The sequence below is a fragment of the Crocodylus porosus genome, unplaced genomic scaffold (assembly GCF_001723895.1).
Source record: "Crocodylus porosus isolate Cpor-Errol unplaced genomic scaffold, CroPor_comp1, whole genome shotgun sequence".
Taxonomy (NCBI): domain Eukaryota; kingdom Metazoa; phylum Chordata; order Crocodylia; family Crocodylidae; genus Crocodylus; species Crocodylus porosus.
Window position 1 is genome coordinate 31,371,690 of NW_017728951.1, and position 21,566 is coordinate 31,393,255.

The window sequence follows — 21,566 nt, forward strand, 5'->3', positions numbered from 1 at the left end:
CTTCCCTAATTTGCCCTGTAGATCCTGGCTGAAGTAGTAATAATTTGTTATTTGCAATAGTTCATAGCCAATTGCACAAGAGGCAGTCCCAGGTAACAGGATGATCAAAATGACTATTTCTATCAGGTTCCTGTCCATTATGCCTATCAATTTGAAGGGTATAAGAATGACCATTGGTGGAGATTTGCACCATGAATGTAGTATATTAAAGAAACAAAGGACCAGGGAGCCGTAAACCAAAAACTGGAGTGGATGAAAATGAAAGCTTGCACATGAAACTAAGGTCAGGCTAGTTAGTCATCTGCCAGATAAAGATGCCAGAATTAGATCTGGACAGGATTTTTTTTTTGCCAGTTTTTAATCACTGAATGCCTATTGGCCAAAAGTGGAACTTTTCATGAGAACATACATACCAGTTCCGACAGGAAAGTCTTTTTTGGGGCAGGACTGAATTTCTGGTCAGAAAGAGAGCAAAAATGAGAGCCTCATCCATTCCAGAAGCATAGGCAGCATTTGTGATACTCAGCTGAGATGTGGGAGACAACTTCAAAATCCCTGCTCTGCTTCAGCTGAATCAAAGACTTGGATCAATTCTCAGCCTTGTATATCCTAGATGGCTGCTATAATCATGAAGCTATTGGCTATCTGAGAATGGGTCTCTCCATCTCTCCTACTGTAACTGTTCTGCTCTGTATAAATAATTAAACATTAATTGGAATGGAGAGCAAGAACCTGACTTTATATCCCAGTAAGACAGCTTGTTCACTTGGCTTGGACAAAGGAAGAACAGATTTGGAGCTCAGTTTCCCAAAATCCTAGGTGAGTGCCTTGATCACTGAGTTATTGGCTGCGTTGGAGTGGAGAAAAATCTGTTTTGCTACCTCAGGAAGAAAAAACTAATGGTTAAGATTGGAAACTGGACTACTTCTCCCAGATGCAGTCCTTTTTGTGGCACTCCATTGCTGCAAATGAGATAGAAAGCAGGCTTAAAAACTGGCTGGAGGTTTCTCTTCTGCATGGGAACCCTTAGGCAGCATAAAGCCAAAGTACCCAGCACTGCAGCTGCCATCTCCATTTTAGATGTCACTGTGGGACTGGAGAGTTATGGCTAGAGCATTCTACAAGTTAAACATTACAAGGAAGAACAGCTTTGAAGCTGAAAGTTCAGGGAAAAGAAGGAGGAATAGGTTCAGGAGCAACACTGTTTTACATTCTTGTGTTACAGCATGATACACAATGTAAGACTTGTAGTTCAAGATACAGATATGGTTCAGGCTTTATGGTACCTCTTTATTAGTAACTCAGGATGTCTTATTCAGTGAATAGATATAACATAAAATTATTAATTTGTATGAATTTGGAATTAAGTAAGTGAGGCTAAGAAACGGAAACATTTGATTTAATGACTGCACAATTTCAATACATAAAAATAGATACTTGGTAATGAACAAATTTATACAAAGCAGATTTCCTTAGGCAATGTACAAAACAACTGCAGAGATAAAAAAGGTTGGTAAATTACATAGCAAGACAAAAGGACAACAAAAGGTAGATGAGCAAATAACTTTAAGTGATGAGATCAGAGGCTTATTTAATAAATACGGTGTAATGCTTTCATTTAACAAATACAAAATTCATATTATAGCTAATGTATTAATGTCAGGAAATATAAAATGCAACTGCATGACAATTATCTAGCTTATTTCAAAACTGATGCTAATATACTAGTTTTTTAGAATTCTGAGGTAATATTACACAGTAACCTCCCTGCCCCCCAAAAATTTAATAAATAAAACAGAACAAAGTGCAATTTTGCAAAAAAAAAAAAAAAAGGCTGGAATGTAAAGCTTTTGTCTTAGTGATGATGGGCAGAAACTTATTAAATGCAGGTTTGAGTCATACAATATTATGGCTCGTTTATGTGCACTATTACCTGAAAAACTGTGTAGCTATTAATTCATAAGCCAACTATCCATGAATTAGGCTTTAAAGAACAACAATTGTTTCCAGTTTAATTAATAAAAATATATATAATTCTGATTTCTTATATAACCACTATTTTTGTGCTTATTACTATTAAATCATTTGAAATTTTTTACTAGTTCAGGCAGTGCAATGATGAAGCACTCCCCTTAACTCTGCAATCTGAATTTTTTTTGGGATGTCCAGAATAAAAGTGCAATTCCAAAGCTGTAGTTTTATAAAGCACTGGCCAACAAATTTTATAGTCAATGGGAGTTTCATCAGTCTTATGTAGGAGCAGAGTTAGACCAATATTAAAGGCTTTAAAAAACCCAAACAAACCACTGCTTATTTCTAATCCTAATAAAATAAAAATGGTAAAATTGTCGACCACCTTTAAGGACGAGAATAGAATGAAATGTGTGTTTACTACAGAATTACTGGCTTTGGAATTACAGAGTAATTAGATGTTTATTCACCATATAGAAATATGCTGGTTGTGTGCAAGCAGTATAGAAAGTAAAAAAAATAAAAATAAAAAAGTTAATTTAAATCATTTTACTGTTATTGCAAATAAGCAATGAATGCCCAGATTATCAAAAGCAATCAGGCACTTACTTCTCATTGTTTATACCATTATATTGATGCAACAGACAAAGAAAGTTGATGCTAAAAAGATAAATTCTAAATCTGTTCAAACAAATGTTGTTTGTAATGGGAGCTGGATGCCCGATTACCCTTGAGGATATGGGTTTTAGTTCTGTTAAAAAAAAAAAAAAAAAAGAACACGCAATAGATATTTCTTTATATAAAAATATACCAACACTATGCTGCATGCTGATAAACTGTCTTAACTTATGAATAAATACAGACTTATAATTATGCCAAAAAAGTCTCTCTCCAGCACTGTATTAGCCAAAACATTCAAAACGTGAGTAATCTGGCATTTACTTCGATACGTGCAGTGAAAAAAACCCAAAACATGGTCTAAATTCTGACCTTCAAGTTAAATGAAAGCTACAGCATTTCAATAAAATGTTATTGTATTCACTTTTGTCAGAGCTTCTTTAAATATTACTAAAACATTTCCAATACAAAATTGTTGATTCAATGACAGTGGAGCACAGTGTAGTTTTTCCATGCATTGTGGAAATAACTTATTTCTGAAGTGACTAAATGTGTTACTTCCTTTCTTCTTCCAATTGTTTTACGTAATCTGTGGTTACAAAACTAAAATTAAACTGACTGGTTTTCTGCCAATTTCACAGAAAGAACATGCAGCTTATTTAATACTAATAGTCTGCCTTTGAATCAACTTAAAAATGTAAAATTTTACCATAGACATTCCTATACAATCAAACCTGTTGATCTGTAAAAGCTGAATATATAACATCTAAACCCCCATATTTTGTAAAAATAAATCTTTAGCAGTAAATGGCACTATCAAAACCCTATTCTTTCAGAGGCATTTATTTACATGCTTCTTAAAACATCCAGCTTAATTTTTTTAAAATTAAAACTAGAATATTAAAACTGTATATAGTTTATCTACACTAAAATTGCTATTTGCCCCTATGAAAATATGGCCACATACTTCATGTTAATGGCAGTTATGTATTTTGCTACCATGTGTAGTAATTGAAAACATCCCACCACTGGGCTTAACTAACATAAACTCTTTTATGTTTCTTTTCCCAGTGGAACATGCATGATGTAAATTAAGAGTAAAGTGCTATTACGAATAACCAAGGATAAAACTATAACTTTCAATTTGTCACTTCTGTCAGATTTTCTGAAAATTTGTCACCTCTCTCTCAAGAAAATCAGCTTTCTATATCTTATTAAAATTATTCTGTGTGCCAAAGCAAGCAGTAAGTGTATTGTCATACAGCAAAAGTGAATGGTTTTTAAATTTAATTTAAAATTTTCAGTGTTCCAAGTTGGGTAAGACTGGCATAGTATCAAGAGACAGAAACATGAAAAGCTTAAAGGCACAAGTAGAGGAAAGTGAATGCTACATAAAAATGCTGTGTTTTTTTTTTTGTAAAGTCTTTCATCTTATTCTAGACCAAAACCTTCTGCATTTGAAATTCCAATTGTCAGCTTCTGCTTCAGTTCCTTTTTGTTCTTGTAAGGAGGGAGGCAAAGCTGGTTGAAGCAGGTATGGGCCACAGGTAACCTAAAAAAGTTAAAAACAAATAGTGCATTTTCTATACAGAAATGAAACAGAACTAGGATATCATAAGGTACTGATATATTTTAAATCATGCAGATTGCTGTCACAAAACCCATTAGAAGAATTTGTTACTTATTACAGTAATTTATTTTAGTAAGTTATTACAGTAGTTCTCTGAGGTGTGTTCTCCACATCTATTCCATTGCTACTGAACATACATCCTAAGGATTGCATTTTTTTTATCAGCAGAGTTTGCTTGGGGCAATGTCTGCTCCCCTTATGCTTCCTGACGGCAGGGGTCAGCAACTTTTTGGCTGGAGTGCCAAAAATACCCCAACATCAACCCATGCCTTGGCTTGGCATGTCAAGGGTAGGGGTGTGCTGTGGGAGAGAGAAGGGGAGGAAAGCTGCGAGAGGTCCAATCCTCACTGCTGGTGCATGGACACCTCCAGGTGGACAGCGGGGTAGGGGCTGGGGTTATCATGCCCTGCTGCATGCCCCAAGATGCACGTGAAACCGCTGCTGGCCATGAAGCCCAGGCTTGCAGCAGGCAGGCTGCAAGCAGCTGCACTGAGGTCTGCAGTCCCGGCCTTGTTCCATGACTGGTGGTGGCTGCAAGTGTGCCTTAGCGCACACAGCAGGGAAGGGGCCAGGGCAATGCAACCCTAGCCTCTCCCCTGCCAGCTATAAGCTGGGCAGAGGTGCTGCAGACCTCAGAGATGCTGCAGACCTCAGGGCAGTGGCTTGCAGCTCCCAGCAACAGCTGCCCCCAACTGCTGTACTCTATGGAACCTAGTTGCTTGTAGCAGGTGGCAGGAAGGCTGCAAACAGCCGTGCTGAGGTCAACTGAGCCCTGGCCTGAGTCATTGTTGGAGGTATCTGCACATGTGCCTCCAGGTGGACAGCAGAGGAGAGGCCAAGGATGCACTGCCCCTGCCTCTTCCCTGCTTTGCACTCTTAGGTGTGTGTGAAGCTGCTGCCAGTGCTGGGGCTCCAGTGCCCGGTGCAGCTGTTTGCAACCTCTCAGCTGCCTGCCATATCTGATCAGAGCTCTGGGCAGTTGCTACCTGCCATGAAGCCCAGGCTGCTTGCAGCAGGACGTGTAGCCTTCCAGCTGCCTGCTGCGACTGGCCTAGGTTCCACGGCCAGCTGTGGTATGCCAACCAAAATGGTTTCATGTGCCATGCTCTGGTACGCAGCCAGGGGTTGCCGATTCCTGTCTTGAGGGTATAAAGACCAAAGCAACCACAACTAAACCCCAGTTTTTTGCCTATATCAAATCTAGATATTATCACACTTGTGGTAATGGAGAAAGAAGGTAGATTATGGAACGTCTGATCAAAACCTCTAGAAGAACCAGAGAGCTTTTTTATGTTTTTTTGGGGACATGGCTATGGATGCTTTAATTAGTGAGCTGCACTAATTAAAGATGCTTGCGCATCAAATGTATCAGCATCCCCATGCTGAAAAAATGGCAGCAGGGCATTTTGAACTAAATGTGTTTTAGTTCATTGAATATGTTTTATTTCGAAGTGCCCCATCACCATTTTTGTAGTGTGGGGACGCCGATACACGTGACGCGGAAGACTGCCAGAGCACGTCAATTTCCATGCTCCAGCAGACTCATAGTTTCATAGAAGTAGGGTTGGAGGGGACCTGAGCAGATCATCTAGTCCGACCCCCTGCCATGGGCAGGAATGAATACAGGGCTCTTATGACCCCAGCTAGATAGTAGGCCTGTGCGAGTCAGCAGCAATCCAATCCAGCTTTGGCTGGCCACGATCCGATCCGGAGCTCCGGACCAGGTTTCTGCCTTGATCCTGCCAAAGCAGCTCTGAAGCTTTCAAGAATTTGGGGAACAGTTCCCCCCAAACCTCTGCATTGATCTTCTTGAAACTTGGCAGGCTTCATCCTCTCTGCAGAGTCTACCATCCTGGAAAATTTCATCCAAATCGGACAAAAAACAACACAGTTATAGATATTTTGTTGTTTCCCCATTATACCCTATGGCCAGATCTCTGAGGTGGCTCCGAAGCTCTTCAGAAGCTCTGAACCGCTTCGGGAAGCCTAACGAGGCCAGCGCTTCAAACCAGTTGTGCCGCTTTGGATCCTGGAAGTGTCCAAAGCTGCTCCGGATCCGAAGCTCTGCCCGCAGCTTCGCACAGCCCTACTAGGTAGTTATCAAGTCTCCTTTTAAAGACCCCTAAGGTAGGAGCCAGCACCACTTCCCTTGGAAGCTGGTTCAGATCCTGGCTGCCCTGACTGTGAAGTAGTACCTCCTGATGTATAACCTAAACCTACTCTCAAACAACTTGTGGCCGTTGTTCCTTGTTACCCTGGGAGGTGCTCAGGGGAATAGGGTCTCTCCCATTCCCTGCTGGTCCCCCCTTCTAAGTTTATAGATGGCCACTAGATCCCCTCTCAGCCTTCTCTTGTGTTCAGGTCCCGTAGCCTCTCCTCTTAGGGCCTGCCCTGGTGCCCCCTGATCATGTGAATGGCCCTCCTCTGGACCCTCTTGATGTTGTCCACATCCCTCCTGAACTGTGGCACCCAGAACTGGATGCAGTACTCCAACCGTGGCCTGACCAGTGTCGCATGGAGTGGGAGGACCACCTCCTTGGACCTGATCGTGATGCACCTGTGGATACATGACAAGGTGTGGTTAGCCTTACTGACCATGTCCTCACATTGGCAGCCCATGTTCATTCTGGAATCGATAATGACTCCAAGATCTCTTTCTGCCACTGTGCTTTCAAGAAGGGAGTTCCACAGCCTATAGGTATGCTGCTGGTTCTTCCTGCCCAAGAGGAGTACCCTGCACTTGTCAGTATTGAATCCCATCCTATTCAGATTTGCCCATCCTTGTAACCTGTCCAGGTCCAGTTGTAACCTGTCCCTCCCTTCTAGCGTGCCCACCTCACCTCAAATATTGGTGTTGCCAGCGAATCTGAACAGGGTGCTTTTCACCCCCTCGTTCAAGTCGCTGATAAAGAAATTGAACAATACGGGCCCAAGGACCGAGCCCTGGGGGACTCCACTGCCCACCACCCTCCAGGTCAAATATGACCCATCCACCACCACTCTCTGGTTGTGGCCCCCTAGCCAATTTGCAACCCATCTGACTGTGCAGTCACCTAGCTTTTTAATGAGAATGGGGTGGGAGACGGTGTTGAAGGCCTTCCTGACGTCCAGAAAGACTACATCCACCATGACACCTGCATCCAATGATTTTGTGTCCTGATCGTAGAAGGCTATCTGGTTGGTTTGACAGGACCTGCCCTTAATGAACCCATGCTAGTTGCCCTTGAACATCTTCCCTCCTGCTGGTCCCTCCCAGCTGGATAATTTTTTCAGAGAGCTTCTCCAGGACTGCAGTAAGACTAATGGGCCTGTACTTGCCTGGGTCCTCCCTTTTTTGAAAATGGGGACCACAATGGCCTTCTTCCAGACTTCTGGCACCTGGCCAGAGCACCACGAGTGCTTGTACAGCCATGCTATGGGCCCCATGATGACCTCTGCTAATTCCCTCAGCAACCTGGGGTGGAGAGGGTCTGGACCTGCTGATCTGAACATGTCCAGCCCCTCCAGAAGTTCCCTAGCTTGGTACTCCCTGACCCTAGGCCTGGCAGTCACTCCTGAGTCCGTTCTGTATCCCAGTGGGGGAGAAGTCCTGGTCCCTGGTCAGAAAAATGGAGGCAAGTAATTTGTTAAAAAGGTCTGCTTTTTCATCTGGTGCAACCACCAGGTTGCCAAGCGTATCTTGCAGAGTCCCCACATTGCCTGGTACCTTCTTTTTGCTCCCTATACATTTAAAAAAGGAATGTTGTTGTCCTTGATCCTTGTTGCTAGCCCTAGTTTAGTCTCCACCTTAGCCTTCCTAACAGCCTCCCTACATACTCTTTGGTGATAAAATTCTTGGACCTGGGGGTCCACCCAGGAGCCTAGGCACACACCCAGGCTTGAACTTGCAACTCGATGGCCCTGGAGTCAGCACACTCCCCACTAGGCCAAGATCCAAACAACTAGGCCAAGACAAGATTAATCTAAGTCTGCTCCAACACACTGGATTTCAGGCTCCCCACATGTCTATAGGAGCCCATAGTTTTTATAAGAAAGGCTGAAGAATTAAAAGCTAATATCTCAGTAAAAATCATGGTTTACTGTACACCAAAGGCATACTCCCCTAGACATGCCTAGGAAGGAGACAGCTCAGGAATTTTAGGTCTAGCCTAAAGAGTGCACTCTTGCAAGCATGAACAATTTGCAAAATGACTTCTTAAGCCATGTTACTGTTCCACTAACTCAGTTCCTTCATCATGGAAGCCTTTGCACTCCCCTAGGTGCTCAACCATGCACTAGGTGAAGTTTCTCGGGGTGCATTCATACATGCACTGTACTGTGGAGTTGACTAATTAGCTCCGTAGTAAAGCATCACTGTCTAAATGTGCACCAGTATTAGGGCACAGTAAATTAAATTTCACCGTCTGAGAAAGAGGTTAAGGAGGAGGCACCACCACACCTCTAGACCAGTGGAGCTCAGCCCTGTTGCCTGGAGGGCTAGATTGGCAGTGCTCAGTCTGTCTGCAGGCCAGATCCAGCCAGTGTGCCTCATTTGGTGCCTGGGTGGGCACAGCAGGCACCATCTGGCCACGTGGAAGGGGCAAAGGGGTAGGCCGGTTCCAATGCAGCCCTGCAGGGGAAAGGACATTGTTCTGGCCTCGTGGAGAGGAAGGGGCCCAGCCCTGTGAGAAGGTGTGGGTGGGGGTATGGCCAGATCCTAACCTGGCCCTACAGGAAGAAAAGGGAACATGGCCTGAGCCTGGTAGGGGAGTGGGAAAGGAGGAGGTGAGCCCAGGCCCCACAGGGAAAAGGTGCACGGCCAGGCACCAACCCAGGTCTGCAGAGAAGGAAGTGGGTGGGGCCATGGTGCCTATGGGGAAAGGGGTTGCAGCCAGCTAGCCTGTCCCTGACCAGCACACAACTTTGCTACAGGGGAGAGGGTGGCTGTTTTAATGGCCAGTATACCCCTGCTCCAAAATGTCCTGACCCACAGGGAGCTCCATAGGCCAGATGTGATGGCTCCATGGGCCTCATTTGGCCCATAAGCTGGTGGTTAAAATATACCTGTTCTAGACCATTGGGAAGCCAGGCTATCTGCATTAATGGACACTGAGCATCCATAAATCTTACAGAAATCAACAGTACTGCAGATGTTTGTCAACTTTGAAGCTTTCTATAATGTATACCTTAAAAAGCATATTTTATTTTCATAAATAAATAAATTGGCTTTACATGGCTTTAACTTTCATTGCCTTGATTCTTCAATATGATCCAAGCAAGTGGATCTTTATGTTTGTGAAGAGCCAAAGTAAAATCAATAGACGAGTGAATAGATAGATAAGTGAAGATCAGTGCTCAGACGACACTATTGGACTCCTTTGACTGAAAAGCTGTTTCTTGAATTAATTCTTCAGGAATTAGAGCAGGTAATTAAAACAAGCAAACAGTGCTAAGGTATAAGAACAACTCAATTACAAAAGCAAAAATTGTACTCCATACGTAAACACTGCTCAGGAAATCGACATTATTAAATGACAATCTGTTAAATTCATACAATCAAGTTATTAGTTTTAATATTTGAAATTTCAAGCTCAGATAATCTAATACAGTTTTCAGTTATAAATTCAATTTACTTTTGTCTATTTACAACACATGCAAATAAGTTAGTTCCATGGAAAATAAATGTAATGTCCCAAAATAAAAAGTTACATACCAGTTAGTGGATGTTTCACACTTTGAAATCTTGAAATTCAAATCTGCCATCCCTCCCACAGGTACTCTGTCACTTCCAGTAGTAAAATGAAGCAGCTTCTTTTGAAGGTCAAGTGGAAATCCTAGAACTACCTCCCAGAAGTATCTACATTAAATAATGGGGAAATAAAATTACTATCCTGACCAAAGCAATTTGGCTGCTTGCAGATGTTAAAAGCACAAAACAAAACAAAACACCTCGGTGCTTTATTTTAAACTTTGTGCATGGTGAGCCGAACACATGCCCAGAAGAGGCAGCGCATTAATTGGGCCCAGCTTGCCTGACAGCTGTATAAGTAGGGTACTTCAGTGGGGCATTTCTATTTAATAGTTGATTGAACTGGCTTTGGATAAAAGCACAAAAAAGCCCTGCTGACACACTCAATATATATATATAGATATAGATGCTATGGAGCTGGGTCAAAGTAATGCATTGCTGCTTCTGGTAAAGTGTGGGGTTTTTTTAGGGGTGGGGGCAGGGTTTAATGTCTAGCAGTCTTTAATGCTGTCATTACAACCTAGGCTCAAATACTGCCAATGTAATGTAAAACAAATACTAATTTAAATGCAGAAGAAAAGGCAGATCTACCATCATATGTACGGTTTTAAAAATAATTTAAATTTGCAAGTAATGCACATGGTTATACAAATTTTAAAACAGATTATCAATGACATTTCTCAATAAATAATTCTTATTCAGAGCTGGATTTTACACCTGTAGTAGTGGGATAGACTGAAGATCATGTGTTCACTGAGGTATGCATGCTCTTACCCCTAACTTACAATTTTTTTAAAACACATATTGGTTTATTTAAAGAGGCAATGTAACTTAACAGGTATATTTCTGTCTGGAATCATCTTAAATCTTATTATCGTTAAAAGAAACCAAAAGAAGTGATTGTAAATTACTACTTCACGTGCTCCTACCATAGCTGCTTCCCAACATGGCTCAGAGAGGCACATAGTGCAATTCTACGTTGCCACAGCGGTGGTGGCACTAGGGTGAATATAAATGATAATGAACAGATAAATTAAGAACATATTAATAAAATTATAATGTTTATACTATATTTAATTTGGGTTTTTAACGGGGTGCTGCTAAACATTCAAAAGGGTGGCCGCAGTCTTAAAAGGTTGAGAACTACTGTTCTAGGTACATGACTTCACTGTTAATATGCTATTAGAAAACAGAGATAATTGTAAAAAGATCACACTGGATGGATCACTGGTGGATCAGTGAAATACTTGAATTATTGCTCTTTAAAAATGGCTAGACTTGAAGCTGCATCCTTTTAAAGATACAGAAAGAAATCAGTGAAGAGCAAGGTATCAATAAGGAGGTTTAACTACAGTAATTTTTCCTATTTAAGAACATTTCAAAATGAGATGAAGATAGTGTATTCAAATATTTCTTTTACACTTGTCATATATTAGTAATTCTAAAATATATTTGATACTCCTTTAGAAAATATCATAGAATGACGCATTATTGGGAACACAAATCTGATTTTTAAGCACAAATTAAGTCTACCTTATAGTAAGATCAGTTTTCTGGTATCCCTCATACTGGGTGCTTTTCTGTAGAGCATGCATGTCCAGTTCAGGGCTTCCACAAACAAGAATTTCAACCTCTTCTGGACGAAGCAGCTGCCAAAAAGAGCATTAAAGCATTTACTGGCAGAATGCTTATTCAAGATAAATAATGATAACAGGATTCAAAATTATAACTGATTTTTGAATGTACCGAGGAAAAAACTACTAGTGAGCAAAATGTATTGGCTAGCATTATCCTTCTGTGCATTCTTATTACTATGCTCATGCTTCCTTTTTCATTACGCTTGTTACATTATTAAATGTCAATGAAGAAAAGGGAATCAAGTAGTTACTTGATAGTTTGGGATAGAAACTTTAAATTCAAATTTGTTTGCATGGCACCTAGCACAAAGGAGGAGCTGATTTTAATTTTCATTATTATTTGCAGTCTGGTAGCACCAGAGGTCCCAAAGAAAATCAGCACTTCAAAATGCTAAAAGTACCACTGCCCTGAGGAGTTTATAATATAAACAAACAGACAAGACAGTCTAAAGTTTGGAAGTGAAACACTGGCATGGAGAATTGAAGTGACACCTCTGGTTGCACAGCAGATCAATTTCAGGACTGGGAACAAAACCCGACTTCTATACTAGTGCCCCATCCACTAGACCATGCTGCCTCCTTTGGGCCTTCAGCTGGTATTGCAGTACAAATATAAAAATAAACTAAATAAAAAATGAATCCTGACACTACAGCTACATATTATAGTTTGCTGCAAAAGCCTTAAAAGTACTTCAAAGCATTTCAGTGGATTTTCATTTCCCCATAATGAAGCTTCATTGCTTCTTTTCTGACTTGAAAAAGGGGAAGGACAAAAGATACAATACAAAAGAATCCCTGACTCTTGGTCTTGTACATTCTTCCAATCTCAGAGAAAGCTAATGAGTCATGTTGGATTAAAGTCAGGCAGAAAACCAGGGAAGGATACACCACCTTCAAGACCAACTAGGAAAGCTTATGTAGTTAGCATCTAAGGTGCCACCCTGCCCTGCCTTCTACTATTCTTCCAATGGTAGTTAATATGAATATGGGGTTTTGAAGGTCAATTTCACACACACACATTCACAATGTTTCCCAAGGAGTACATGGTCTTATTCTTTATGGTAACTGGTGATCATGCTCATGGATCATTACAGATAGTGCAGACACTATCCTCATTACAGAAACTGGTTCCTAGGTGGATGACACACAATAATAGTTTTTGAACTGGCTGCTGGGTTTCCTTTTTTAGGTTCTCCAAAGCTACCAATGGTTCTAGTTTGGATAGAACAGGTATCACTTTAGAAAGCCTGCCACAGGAAATGTAATGTTTTGCTCAGCGTTTCAGGTTTGTCTGAGACAGACAGGCAGCTGCTCTCTCCCCTACTACTAGCTAGCTGTGCTTATTTCATTTCAATACATCTGGATCCCAGTTCTTAAGCTTCTGTAACAGCTTACAAAGCACTTTAGAAGCAGATACTGAAAGGATGGCAAAAAGGTGGTCAGCAGGGGGAGGCAATGTACAGCCAATGATAAAAATAAGAGAGACAGAGAGCACAAGAGTGCAAGATAATCCATTTAAAATAACGCTCCCTTTTCCTTCCATTTTCCCTATGGCTTGCTTCTACTTCCAGTGAATATATATATATTTTATTAGACCCAGGGGGGTAGAGGTAGGTCACTGGATGTAGAGGCAAGCCATACAGAAAATGCTGGACCCATGGAAGGATAAATGGATTTATACTTATTCTGGTTTTTGGGTGATTTTCTTTCTTCCTCCCCCCAAATTAATTTCCAAGATAAGAATAATCAGAAATTCACCAACATGCCCAAAGAATTACCTATTAAATCAAGACACTTGTAGGTCTTTCCCAACTCTAAGAAAAACTGTCACTAATTAGGGGTTTTTTTGCATATAATCAACTATGTATGAGGAAGAAAGTGAACAGGGGGAGCAAACAGGGCAAGCAGTTTGCTGGGAACAAGAGAAAGAAGGGGAAGGGAAAGAGAAGCCAGGCAGCAGGCACCTGATCCTGCCCAGGGAAGGTAAGTGATCCAGAGTTGCCTGTGCCATTGGCTTGCTGAGAGTTTGTGGAGTGGGCTGGGCTGTGTGTTTGGGGCGTGTGCTCTGAGAAGCTGGGAAGGTTTCTAGTTTAGTAACTGCTGATTCCTGAGTGATTGCTGCCTGTGCCTGCCAGAAGCCTAACGAGGGGGTGGAGTCAGTCCAGGCCCAGTAGGGTATAAAAGGAGACTCTCAGAGCCATCAGGGAGCAAATGAACAGAGGCAACAAACAGGGAAAGCAGTTTGCACCTTTTCCGCCCCGCTCCTGTTTAAGGGGAAAGCCTTTCAGCTTAGTGTGAGGAAGCAGGGAAAAAGGAACCCTTTGCCAGGCCAGCTTCCAGGCAAGTTCCTAGAGAAGGTGTGCTTGGAAGAAGGGCAGAAAGAGAGAAGAGACAGATTAAGAGACCCAGGGAAGTGGCTGGAGGACACTGCAATGCCAGAGCCACTGCCTTTGCTTGCACCTGAGGTTTCTGTCCAGGCAGGACTGCTTGCCACTGAGGCTTTCACCCAGGTCCAGATTTGCCACTGTGGGGACTGTGGCTTGCAGGTTCTGTCTCATGACAGCCAGGTGGGAGACTGCCTGTGGTGGGAGCAGTGCCCCTTGGCAGTGTCTCTCAGGGAACAGGCAAGAGAGCTACAGGAGGAGGTGGTGAGGCTCTGAAGCATCCTCTGCCATGAGGAATTCATTAGTTTGATACTGGAGGAGATCTCTGGGACTGTGGAAGAGCAGCTGCCAGAGGCAACACTAGAAAAGGATGAGGACATGGACTCTCAGGAAGGTGAAAGCTGGAAGCTTGTGACCTCTGGCAGAAATCTTCATCTTCACCTGCAGGAGTGGAGAATCACAGAATCACAGCAATAGACCTCATAGATATGGAGCTCTAGCAACAGAGGGCAAGGAGCTCATTCCATTGGTGGAGAAGGATAGGCCAGGCCTCCCCAGGGTAGGTAGGATCAAGACCACCACCAACAAGCAGCAGTGACAGGTGGTGGTGGTTAGAAACCCCCTTCTGGGGGGTGGACGGAGGGATCTATCTGCCGACCTGACATACTGTCTCAGGAAGTCTGCTGCTTGCCCAAAGCCCAGATCCAAGGGAGGGATTACTGAGACTCATCTGGCCCTCTGACTACTACCATACATGTGGGCACCAATGAGACTGCTAGAGGAGACCATGAGCAGATCAAAAATGACTACAGGGCTCTGGGTACAAGGGTGAAGGGAATGGAAATCAAGGGGGTGGAGCTCTTTGATCCTTCTGGTCAAGGGAAACAGCTCAGACAAGAGTGGGTGCATTATACTGATCAATGCCTGGCTGCACAGGTGGTGTTGCCAGCAGTGATTTGCTTTCTTTGACCATGGGCCTTTGTTCCAAGAAGGATTGCTAGGAAGAGATGGGACCCTCCTGACAAAGATAGAAGAGCATCTTTGCAGATAGGCTCACTAATCTAGTGACGAGGGCTTTAAACTAGGTTCGCTGGGGGACAGAAACAAAAGCCCTGAGATAAGTGGGAAACAGGGTGACCTGGAGGAACGGCAAGCAGGTGGGGCAATGTCATTCTTGAATGCATGGAGCCTGGGAAACAAGCAGGAAAAATTGGAAGTCCTTGTGCAGGTCACGGAACCGTGACATGACTGGAATAATAAGAGATTTGGTGGGATAGCTTGCATGACTGGAGCACTGTCATGGATGGATACAAACTGTTTAGGAAGGACAGGCAGGGGAGAAGAGGAGGAGGAGTTGCACTTTATGTAAAAGAGCCATCTGATTGCTCAGAGCTCCAGTATAAAACTGGAAACAGCTGCCTGTGGATCTGCTCTGCTCCCAGTAGTGTTGCATTCACCACCCAGGCTGGGCAGTGCCTGTCCCTGCTCCTGTCCCTGACCCACTCCCTCCCTCTCCATGGAGGCCTCTACCTGTGGCCGCCCCCCCCCCCCCCCCCACAGGTCTACTGGCTGGATGTTGCTCTCCAAGCTGCTGGGCTGCATTCCTGGCTGTATGCATGTTGCAGCTGCGCACATACACACAGCATTTATCGGTGACATTAATTGGCTACACTGGCCAAACAAGCCTACCTTTTATCAGTGCCAATCGAATATGGACAGATATAATCGGTGCACATCTAACAACAAGTATGTCAGAAACAAGAGGATGGTCAGGGAAAGTGTGAGTCTCTTACTGAATGGGAGAGGCAACCTAGTGTCAGAAGATGCAGAAAAGGCTGAAGTGTTCCATATCTTTCTGACTTCAGTGTTCACAGGCAGGGTCAGTTCCCAGACTACTGTGCCTGGCTGCACAGTCTGGGGAGAAAGTGAGCAGCCAAAAGTGGCAAAACAGCAGCTCAGGAACACAACAGGGTGCAGTTCAAAAAGGAAAAATTCAGAGTGCTGCACCTAGGGCGTAAAAATATCCAGCACACCTACCGGCTGGGGAATGACCCTCTCAGCAGCATGGAGGTGGAAAGCGATCTCAGTCATAGTGGACTCCAAGATGAACATGAGTCGTCACTGAGACGAAGTAATCAGCAAAGCTAACTGCACTTCATCATGTATCCGCAGATGCATGACAAATAGATCCAAGGAGGTGATACTTCCCCTCTATGTGGCACTGGGGTAACAAGGAACAGTGGTCACAAACTGACTGAGAGCAGATTTAGTCTGGACATCAGGAAGAACTTCACGGTAAGGGTGACCAGAATTTGGAATGGGTTTCCAAGGGAGGTGGTACTCTCCCCTACCTTGGAGGTCTTTAAGAGAAGGCTGGATAGGCAACTGGCTGGGGGCACTCTTTCCTGCCCAGGGCAGGAGGTCAGACTTGATGATCTGTTGAGGTCCCTTCTGATCTTAGCATCTACTTAGAAAAGCTGGACATATACAAGTCCATAAGGCCGGACAGGATGTATTCGAGCGTGCTGAGGGAGTTGGTTGATATGACTGCAGAGGTGCTGGCTATTATCTCTGAAAACTTATGGTGATCAGGACCGAGTCTGGATTATTGGAAAAGGGCAAATATAGTACCCATATTTAAGAAAGGGAAAAAGGAGGATCCAGGGAACTACAGATCACCTCAATCCCTGGAAAAATCATGGAGCAGATCCTCCACGAATCCACTTCTAAGCACTTGGAAGAGAAGGTGATTATGAATAGTTAGCATGGATTCACCAAGGGCAAGGCATACCTAACCAACTTGATTGCCTTCTATGATGGGATGACTGGCTCTGTGGATGTGGTATACCTTAATTTCAGCAAGGCTTTTGATATGGTCTCCCACAACATTTTTGCAGGCAAGCTAAGGAAGTAGGGGCTGGATGAATAAACTGTAAGGTGGATAGAAAACTGGCTGGAGGATTGAGCTCAGAGGGTAGTAATCAATGGTTCACGGTCTAGTTAGCAGCCAGTATCAAGTGGAGTGTTCCAGGAGCTGGTCCTGGAGCCTGTTTTTTTCCAATATGTTCAACAGCAACCTCAAGATGGGATAGAGTGCACCCTCAGCAAGTTTGCAGGTGACATCAAGCTGGGAGGAATAGTAGATATCTACTTGGAGGGTAGGGCTAGGATTCAGAGTGACCTAGAAAAATGGGAGAATTGGGCCAAAAGAAATCTCATGAGGTTCAACAAGGACAAGTGCAAAGTCCTGCACTTAGGATGGAACAGTCCCATGCACCAGTACAGGCTGGGGGCTATCTGGCTGGGTAACAGTTTTGCTGAAAAGGACCTACAGTTTACAGTGGACAATAAGCCGAATATAAGCCAGTATGCCCTTGTTGCCAAGGCAGCTAATGACATACTGGGCTGCATGGATAGGACTGTTGCCAGCAGGGCAAGGGAAGTGATTATTCCCCTCTATTCAGCACTGGTAAGGCAACATCTGGAGTAGTGTGTTCAGTTTTGGGTCTCCCACTACAGAAAGGATGTAGACAAATTGGAGAGAGTCCAGCAAAAGGCAATGCAAATGGTGAGGGGGCTGGGGCATACGACCTATGAGGAGAGGCTGAGGGAACTGAACTGAGAGAAGAGAAGTGTGAAAGCAGATTTAGTAGCAACTTTCAACTAACTGAAGTGGGGATCGAAAGCAGATAGAGCTAGACTGTTCTCAGTGTTGACAGATGACAGACAAGGAGCAACTGTCACAAGTTGCAGCAAGGGAAGTTTAGGTTAGATATTAGGAAGAATTTTCTCACTAGGAGGGTAGTAGAACACTGGAACAGGTTACCTAGGAATGTTGTGGATTTTCCATCTTCGGAAGTTTTTAAGAACCAGCTAGACAAGGCCTTAGCTGCGATGATCTGGTTGGGGATGGTCCTACTTTGAGCAGGGGGTTGGAGTAGATGACCTCCTGAGGTCCCTTCCAACCCTAATTTTCTATGATTCTAAGGAGGAGACAGTAGGGTTGGGGTGGGAGACAGAGGGAGTAAAACAAGGGATGGAAGGTAGGGAAGAAGCAGGATATGACAATATGGAGAATTTGTGGGGAAGGGGGATAAAAGTAAAAGAAGAGAGAACTCAGGGGCTGAAAACAGTGGGTTTCACAAACCAGCTGATTATAAGAAAGAAGTGGAAGGAAGTGGTGAGGAATAAGAAAAGATGACAAATATACATAGATGAGAAGAAAACAGAATAAGAATGGAAGAGGACAGAGTGGACTTAAGCAGGTGACACCATCTGGATTACTGTATGTGAGACTGTACAGTAAGTACTACTGCAAACCTGCCACAGAAACAGAGATGGAACACCAAAAACTTAGGGACCACAGACTTAAGAAAGAAGACTGAAATCACACAGTAGGGGTTCAATTCATGATCTTTCTAAAGAAGTTATGGCTATGTAGGCCAAAATTTAAAAAATAATAATGTGGGTACAGGCAGTCCTCAACTTACGTTTTGAGTTAAAACATGAGTTACGCATGTACAATGTTTATAAATCGACACCCTGTTTTAACTTTATGACATCAGTTTCAACTTTACAATGCTTGATCTGATGCAACGCCATGTCAGCGAAGAAGTTAGCTGCGTCGCTCATCTCCCTGGAGAACATCTGTCCAAACTTCCTTGGACACTTCCTTTAAGAAACTGGACAAGACTCCACAAAAACCTGCAGCTCAGGCTCCTGAGAAGATTCCAGACAAGAACCCTTCAAAATGTCCAACCAAGGGCCTTTCAAAAAGTCCAGCAAAGTCACCTCAAAGAAGTCCTTCCAAATCAATATGATTGCTATTTACAATATAAATGCATTAATGTAGCTATATTACTCATCTGTAATTGACAGAGTACAAAATTCTGAAGTATTTTTGGTGAAAATAGGGTATTGAGCCTTGGTTCTGGAACCAATCCCCCATTGATAACATTGTTTCTTATGAGAAAATTGGTTCTGAGTTGCAATGTTTTGACTTCAGACGTGGTTTTCAGGAACCAGTTGTGTCGTAAGTCCAAGGACTGCCTGTATCTATAAATGTGAACTCCAAATTTAAACATGGGCACCTAAATAAATGCTGCAGTTTTCAAAAGTACAGAACACCAATTTAGTGGGAGTGGTTGGGCACCAAGTACTTTTGAAAAATCAAATCTTTTTTTTTTTTAAACCTGGAGTACCCGCTAACAAAATCCTAGTTTAATCTGTGTCAATGTATTTATCTATTAAATGGGGATTAGATTATATAATACACATATCAGCAATATTGAGAAAAGAAATTAATTAAATGAGTGAAAAGGACTTAAAATCCTCAGAAGAACACAAAGTTGGAAAACAGAATACTGTGGAACCCTAAATATTTAATTATTTGCTAATTTTCTTAAACGTACTTCTAGTCATTTTCAGCCTTAGTCAGATGCTTAAAAGGTAGGCATTTGCTTAAATGCATTGCTAAATTGGAGTCTCTATGAACAATGAAACAAAAACCAGCTGAATTAATAAAATTTAGGAAATTCAGATCAACCTTTAGCAATGCTGCATCACAAATACAAAATTAACAATATTAAATAAAGTTTCTTATAACATTTTCCACTTTAATCTTACCATCAATGCATAAGAATCACAGACGCTATGGAATCCATAATAGAATGCTGCAAACTGTTTGTAGATTGATTTGTTGAGAAGGAAGTCAACATAGAACTGCACATATTCTAAAAAGAAAAGTATTTCATTTTTTAAATTATAAAGTAACAACTTTCAGAAAAATTACATCTATTTTTATTAGTGAGGATGCATATTCTTTTTGATTTATTATATCTTTAATGTACCTTTTCTATTCTGATTTGTAACTGGAACTTTATCACCATTTGGTTTTAGGTTATAAGATTTTATGGCTCCAAATTCTTCTTGAAAAACCTGAAGAGAGACAACATTATAATACATGCAACTCCTCCTATTAGTTTTAATTATGATGAACAGATCAATAGACTCATAAAGAACAGATTAGAAGGAATCATAAAGACCATTTAGTTTGACTTTCTGCACAACACAAACCATACAGTTTTGCCATACATCATATTTACTTGAATACAAAGGTTTCCCTCCTAATTGGCATGGGGAAAAAAGCCCCATGTCTTATAATTGCATACAAGGAAACCACAATAAATATACTGTCAACCATTAAACTACTGCCAAAAGCTGTATGTGCTCAGCAATGGAAACCAACTATGAAGCTGATTAAATGCAGCCAACACTGAGAATGACTGCATGACACATGACCCACATAAGGCAAACATGCTGGTGGAAACCTACCACAAGGATAGGTTAGTACAGCCCATCTGAATCAGATATTTGGCAGTGCCCATTGCAATTAGTCTCTCTCGGCGCTGACTCTTTTTTAAGTCATGGTGAGCCACCATATTGAATAAGTATCAATTTCCTCTTTACTCTCACAGCTGAGCTGTGCCTTTCTTTTCCTTTTCCAATGTTTCCTGTTACTTCAGCAGCCTTGAATGCCTGGCAAATGTCATGAAGCAGAGCTCCAAACAGTTTATGCAGAATCTTTCTGTCATCCCTTTTCTCAGCCTGTAGCATATGATTAGTGCGGCCCTGACTTCCATGAGGTGCAGTTGGATCAGCATATACATTTTAGGAGCATCCCAGGACTCATAACAAACCAACTGGTTGTAGTCATGAATGGAAGCAAATTAGCACATGGCTTCTATGGTAGGGAGGGGAAGGAGGGATAATATGGTATATACACATATGCTGACCTCTGGAGTCATTATGGCTTGAAATGCTGTTGACTCAAGTGGGGCCCAGCCCAATAAACTATGTGGTAAATCACAAGGCTTTGGCTTTTAACTAGTATCATGCATAGTGCTGCAGAAAAGTGTGTTTATGGATTACCTGTACTAAAACTTGCAGTAGTTTCAAAAAAGGTAACATGCATCCATGAAGTACGTGTATGGGTATTATATGCAAATTGCTACAGCTTTATTAAATTTTAAAGTTATTATTTTCAAAATTGCTCTTTACTTCCATGAGTTCAGGGAGAGCACCATGTGACAGCAAGGAGAAGGGAAAAGGGCTGCTAGGGGAAAAGGTTGGAAGAAGCAGAGAGCAAAGGGGCTACCTGACTCCATGGTTTTATTTTTCCTGCTCTAGCAGTGCGAAGGGAACAAATTCAAGGCAGCCCTCCAATAATTAGATTCTATAAGTAAATGAACTACTCAAAATAGCAACACTGAGAACATCCATACAAGATTTGAGTTGTAGACTCTAGTACAATAAAAAAGGCTTTAGGAACATTGGACATCTATACACATGATGGACCTCTGCTCCGACACGTGCTAATTAGCAATTGAGCCTTCTGTGAATCTGCTGGAGTGTGCCAAGTAGTGCGCTCCAGCAGTCTCTGCATCATGTGTGTTCAGCATCCCCTCATTTCAAAATGGCGGCAGGGCAACTTTAACTAAAGCTTGTCAAATGAGCTTTAGTCAAAGCACCCCTGCTGCCATTTTCATAGTTTCATAGTTTGTAGGGTCGGAAGGGACCTGAGCAGATCATCTAGTCCG

At 42.4% G+C, this 21,566-nt stretch overlaps 1 protein-coding gene across 2 annotated transcripts in view; it reads right to left on the minus strand.

The window, feature by feature from the left end:
* Window positions 1-1,383: 1,383 nt before the first annotated feature.
* The window catches only part of HECTD2 (HECT domain E3 ubiquitin protein ligase 2), a 72,363-nt gene continuing 52,180 nt past the window's right edge, over window positions 1,384-21,566 (minus strand). For both annotated transcript variants that reach the window (XM_019556167.1, XM_019556168.1), the window contains 5 exons: window positions 19,818-19,905; window positions 19,594-19,700; window positions 11,481-11,596; window positions 9,912-10,055; window positions 1,384-4,141 (listed from right to left, as the gene is read on the minus strand). In XM_019556167.1, coding sequence (XP_019411712.1) covers window positions 4,021-4,141; window positions 9,912-10,055; window positions 11,481-11,596; window positions 19,594-19,700; window positions 19,818-19,905 — 576 coding nt within the window. In that variant the 3' untranslated portion in view covers window positions 1,384-4,020. The remainder of the gene's footprint in view (window positions 4,142-9,911; window positions 10,056-11,480; window positions 11,597-19,593; window positions 19,701-19,817; window positions 19,906-21,566) is intronic.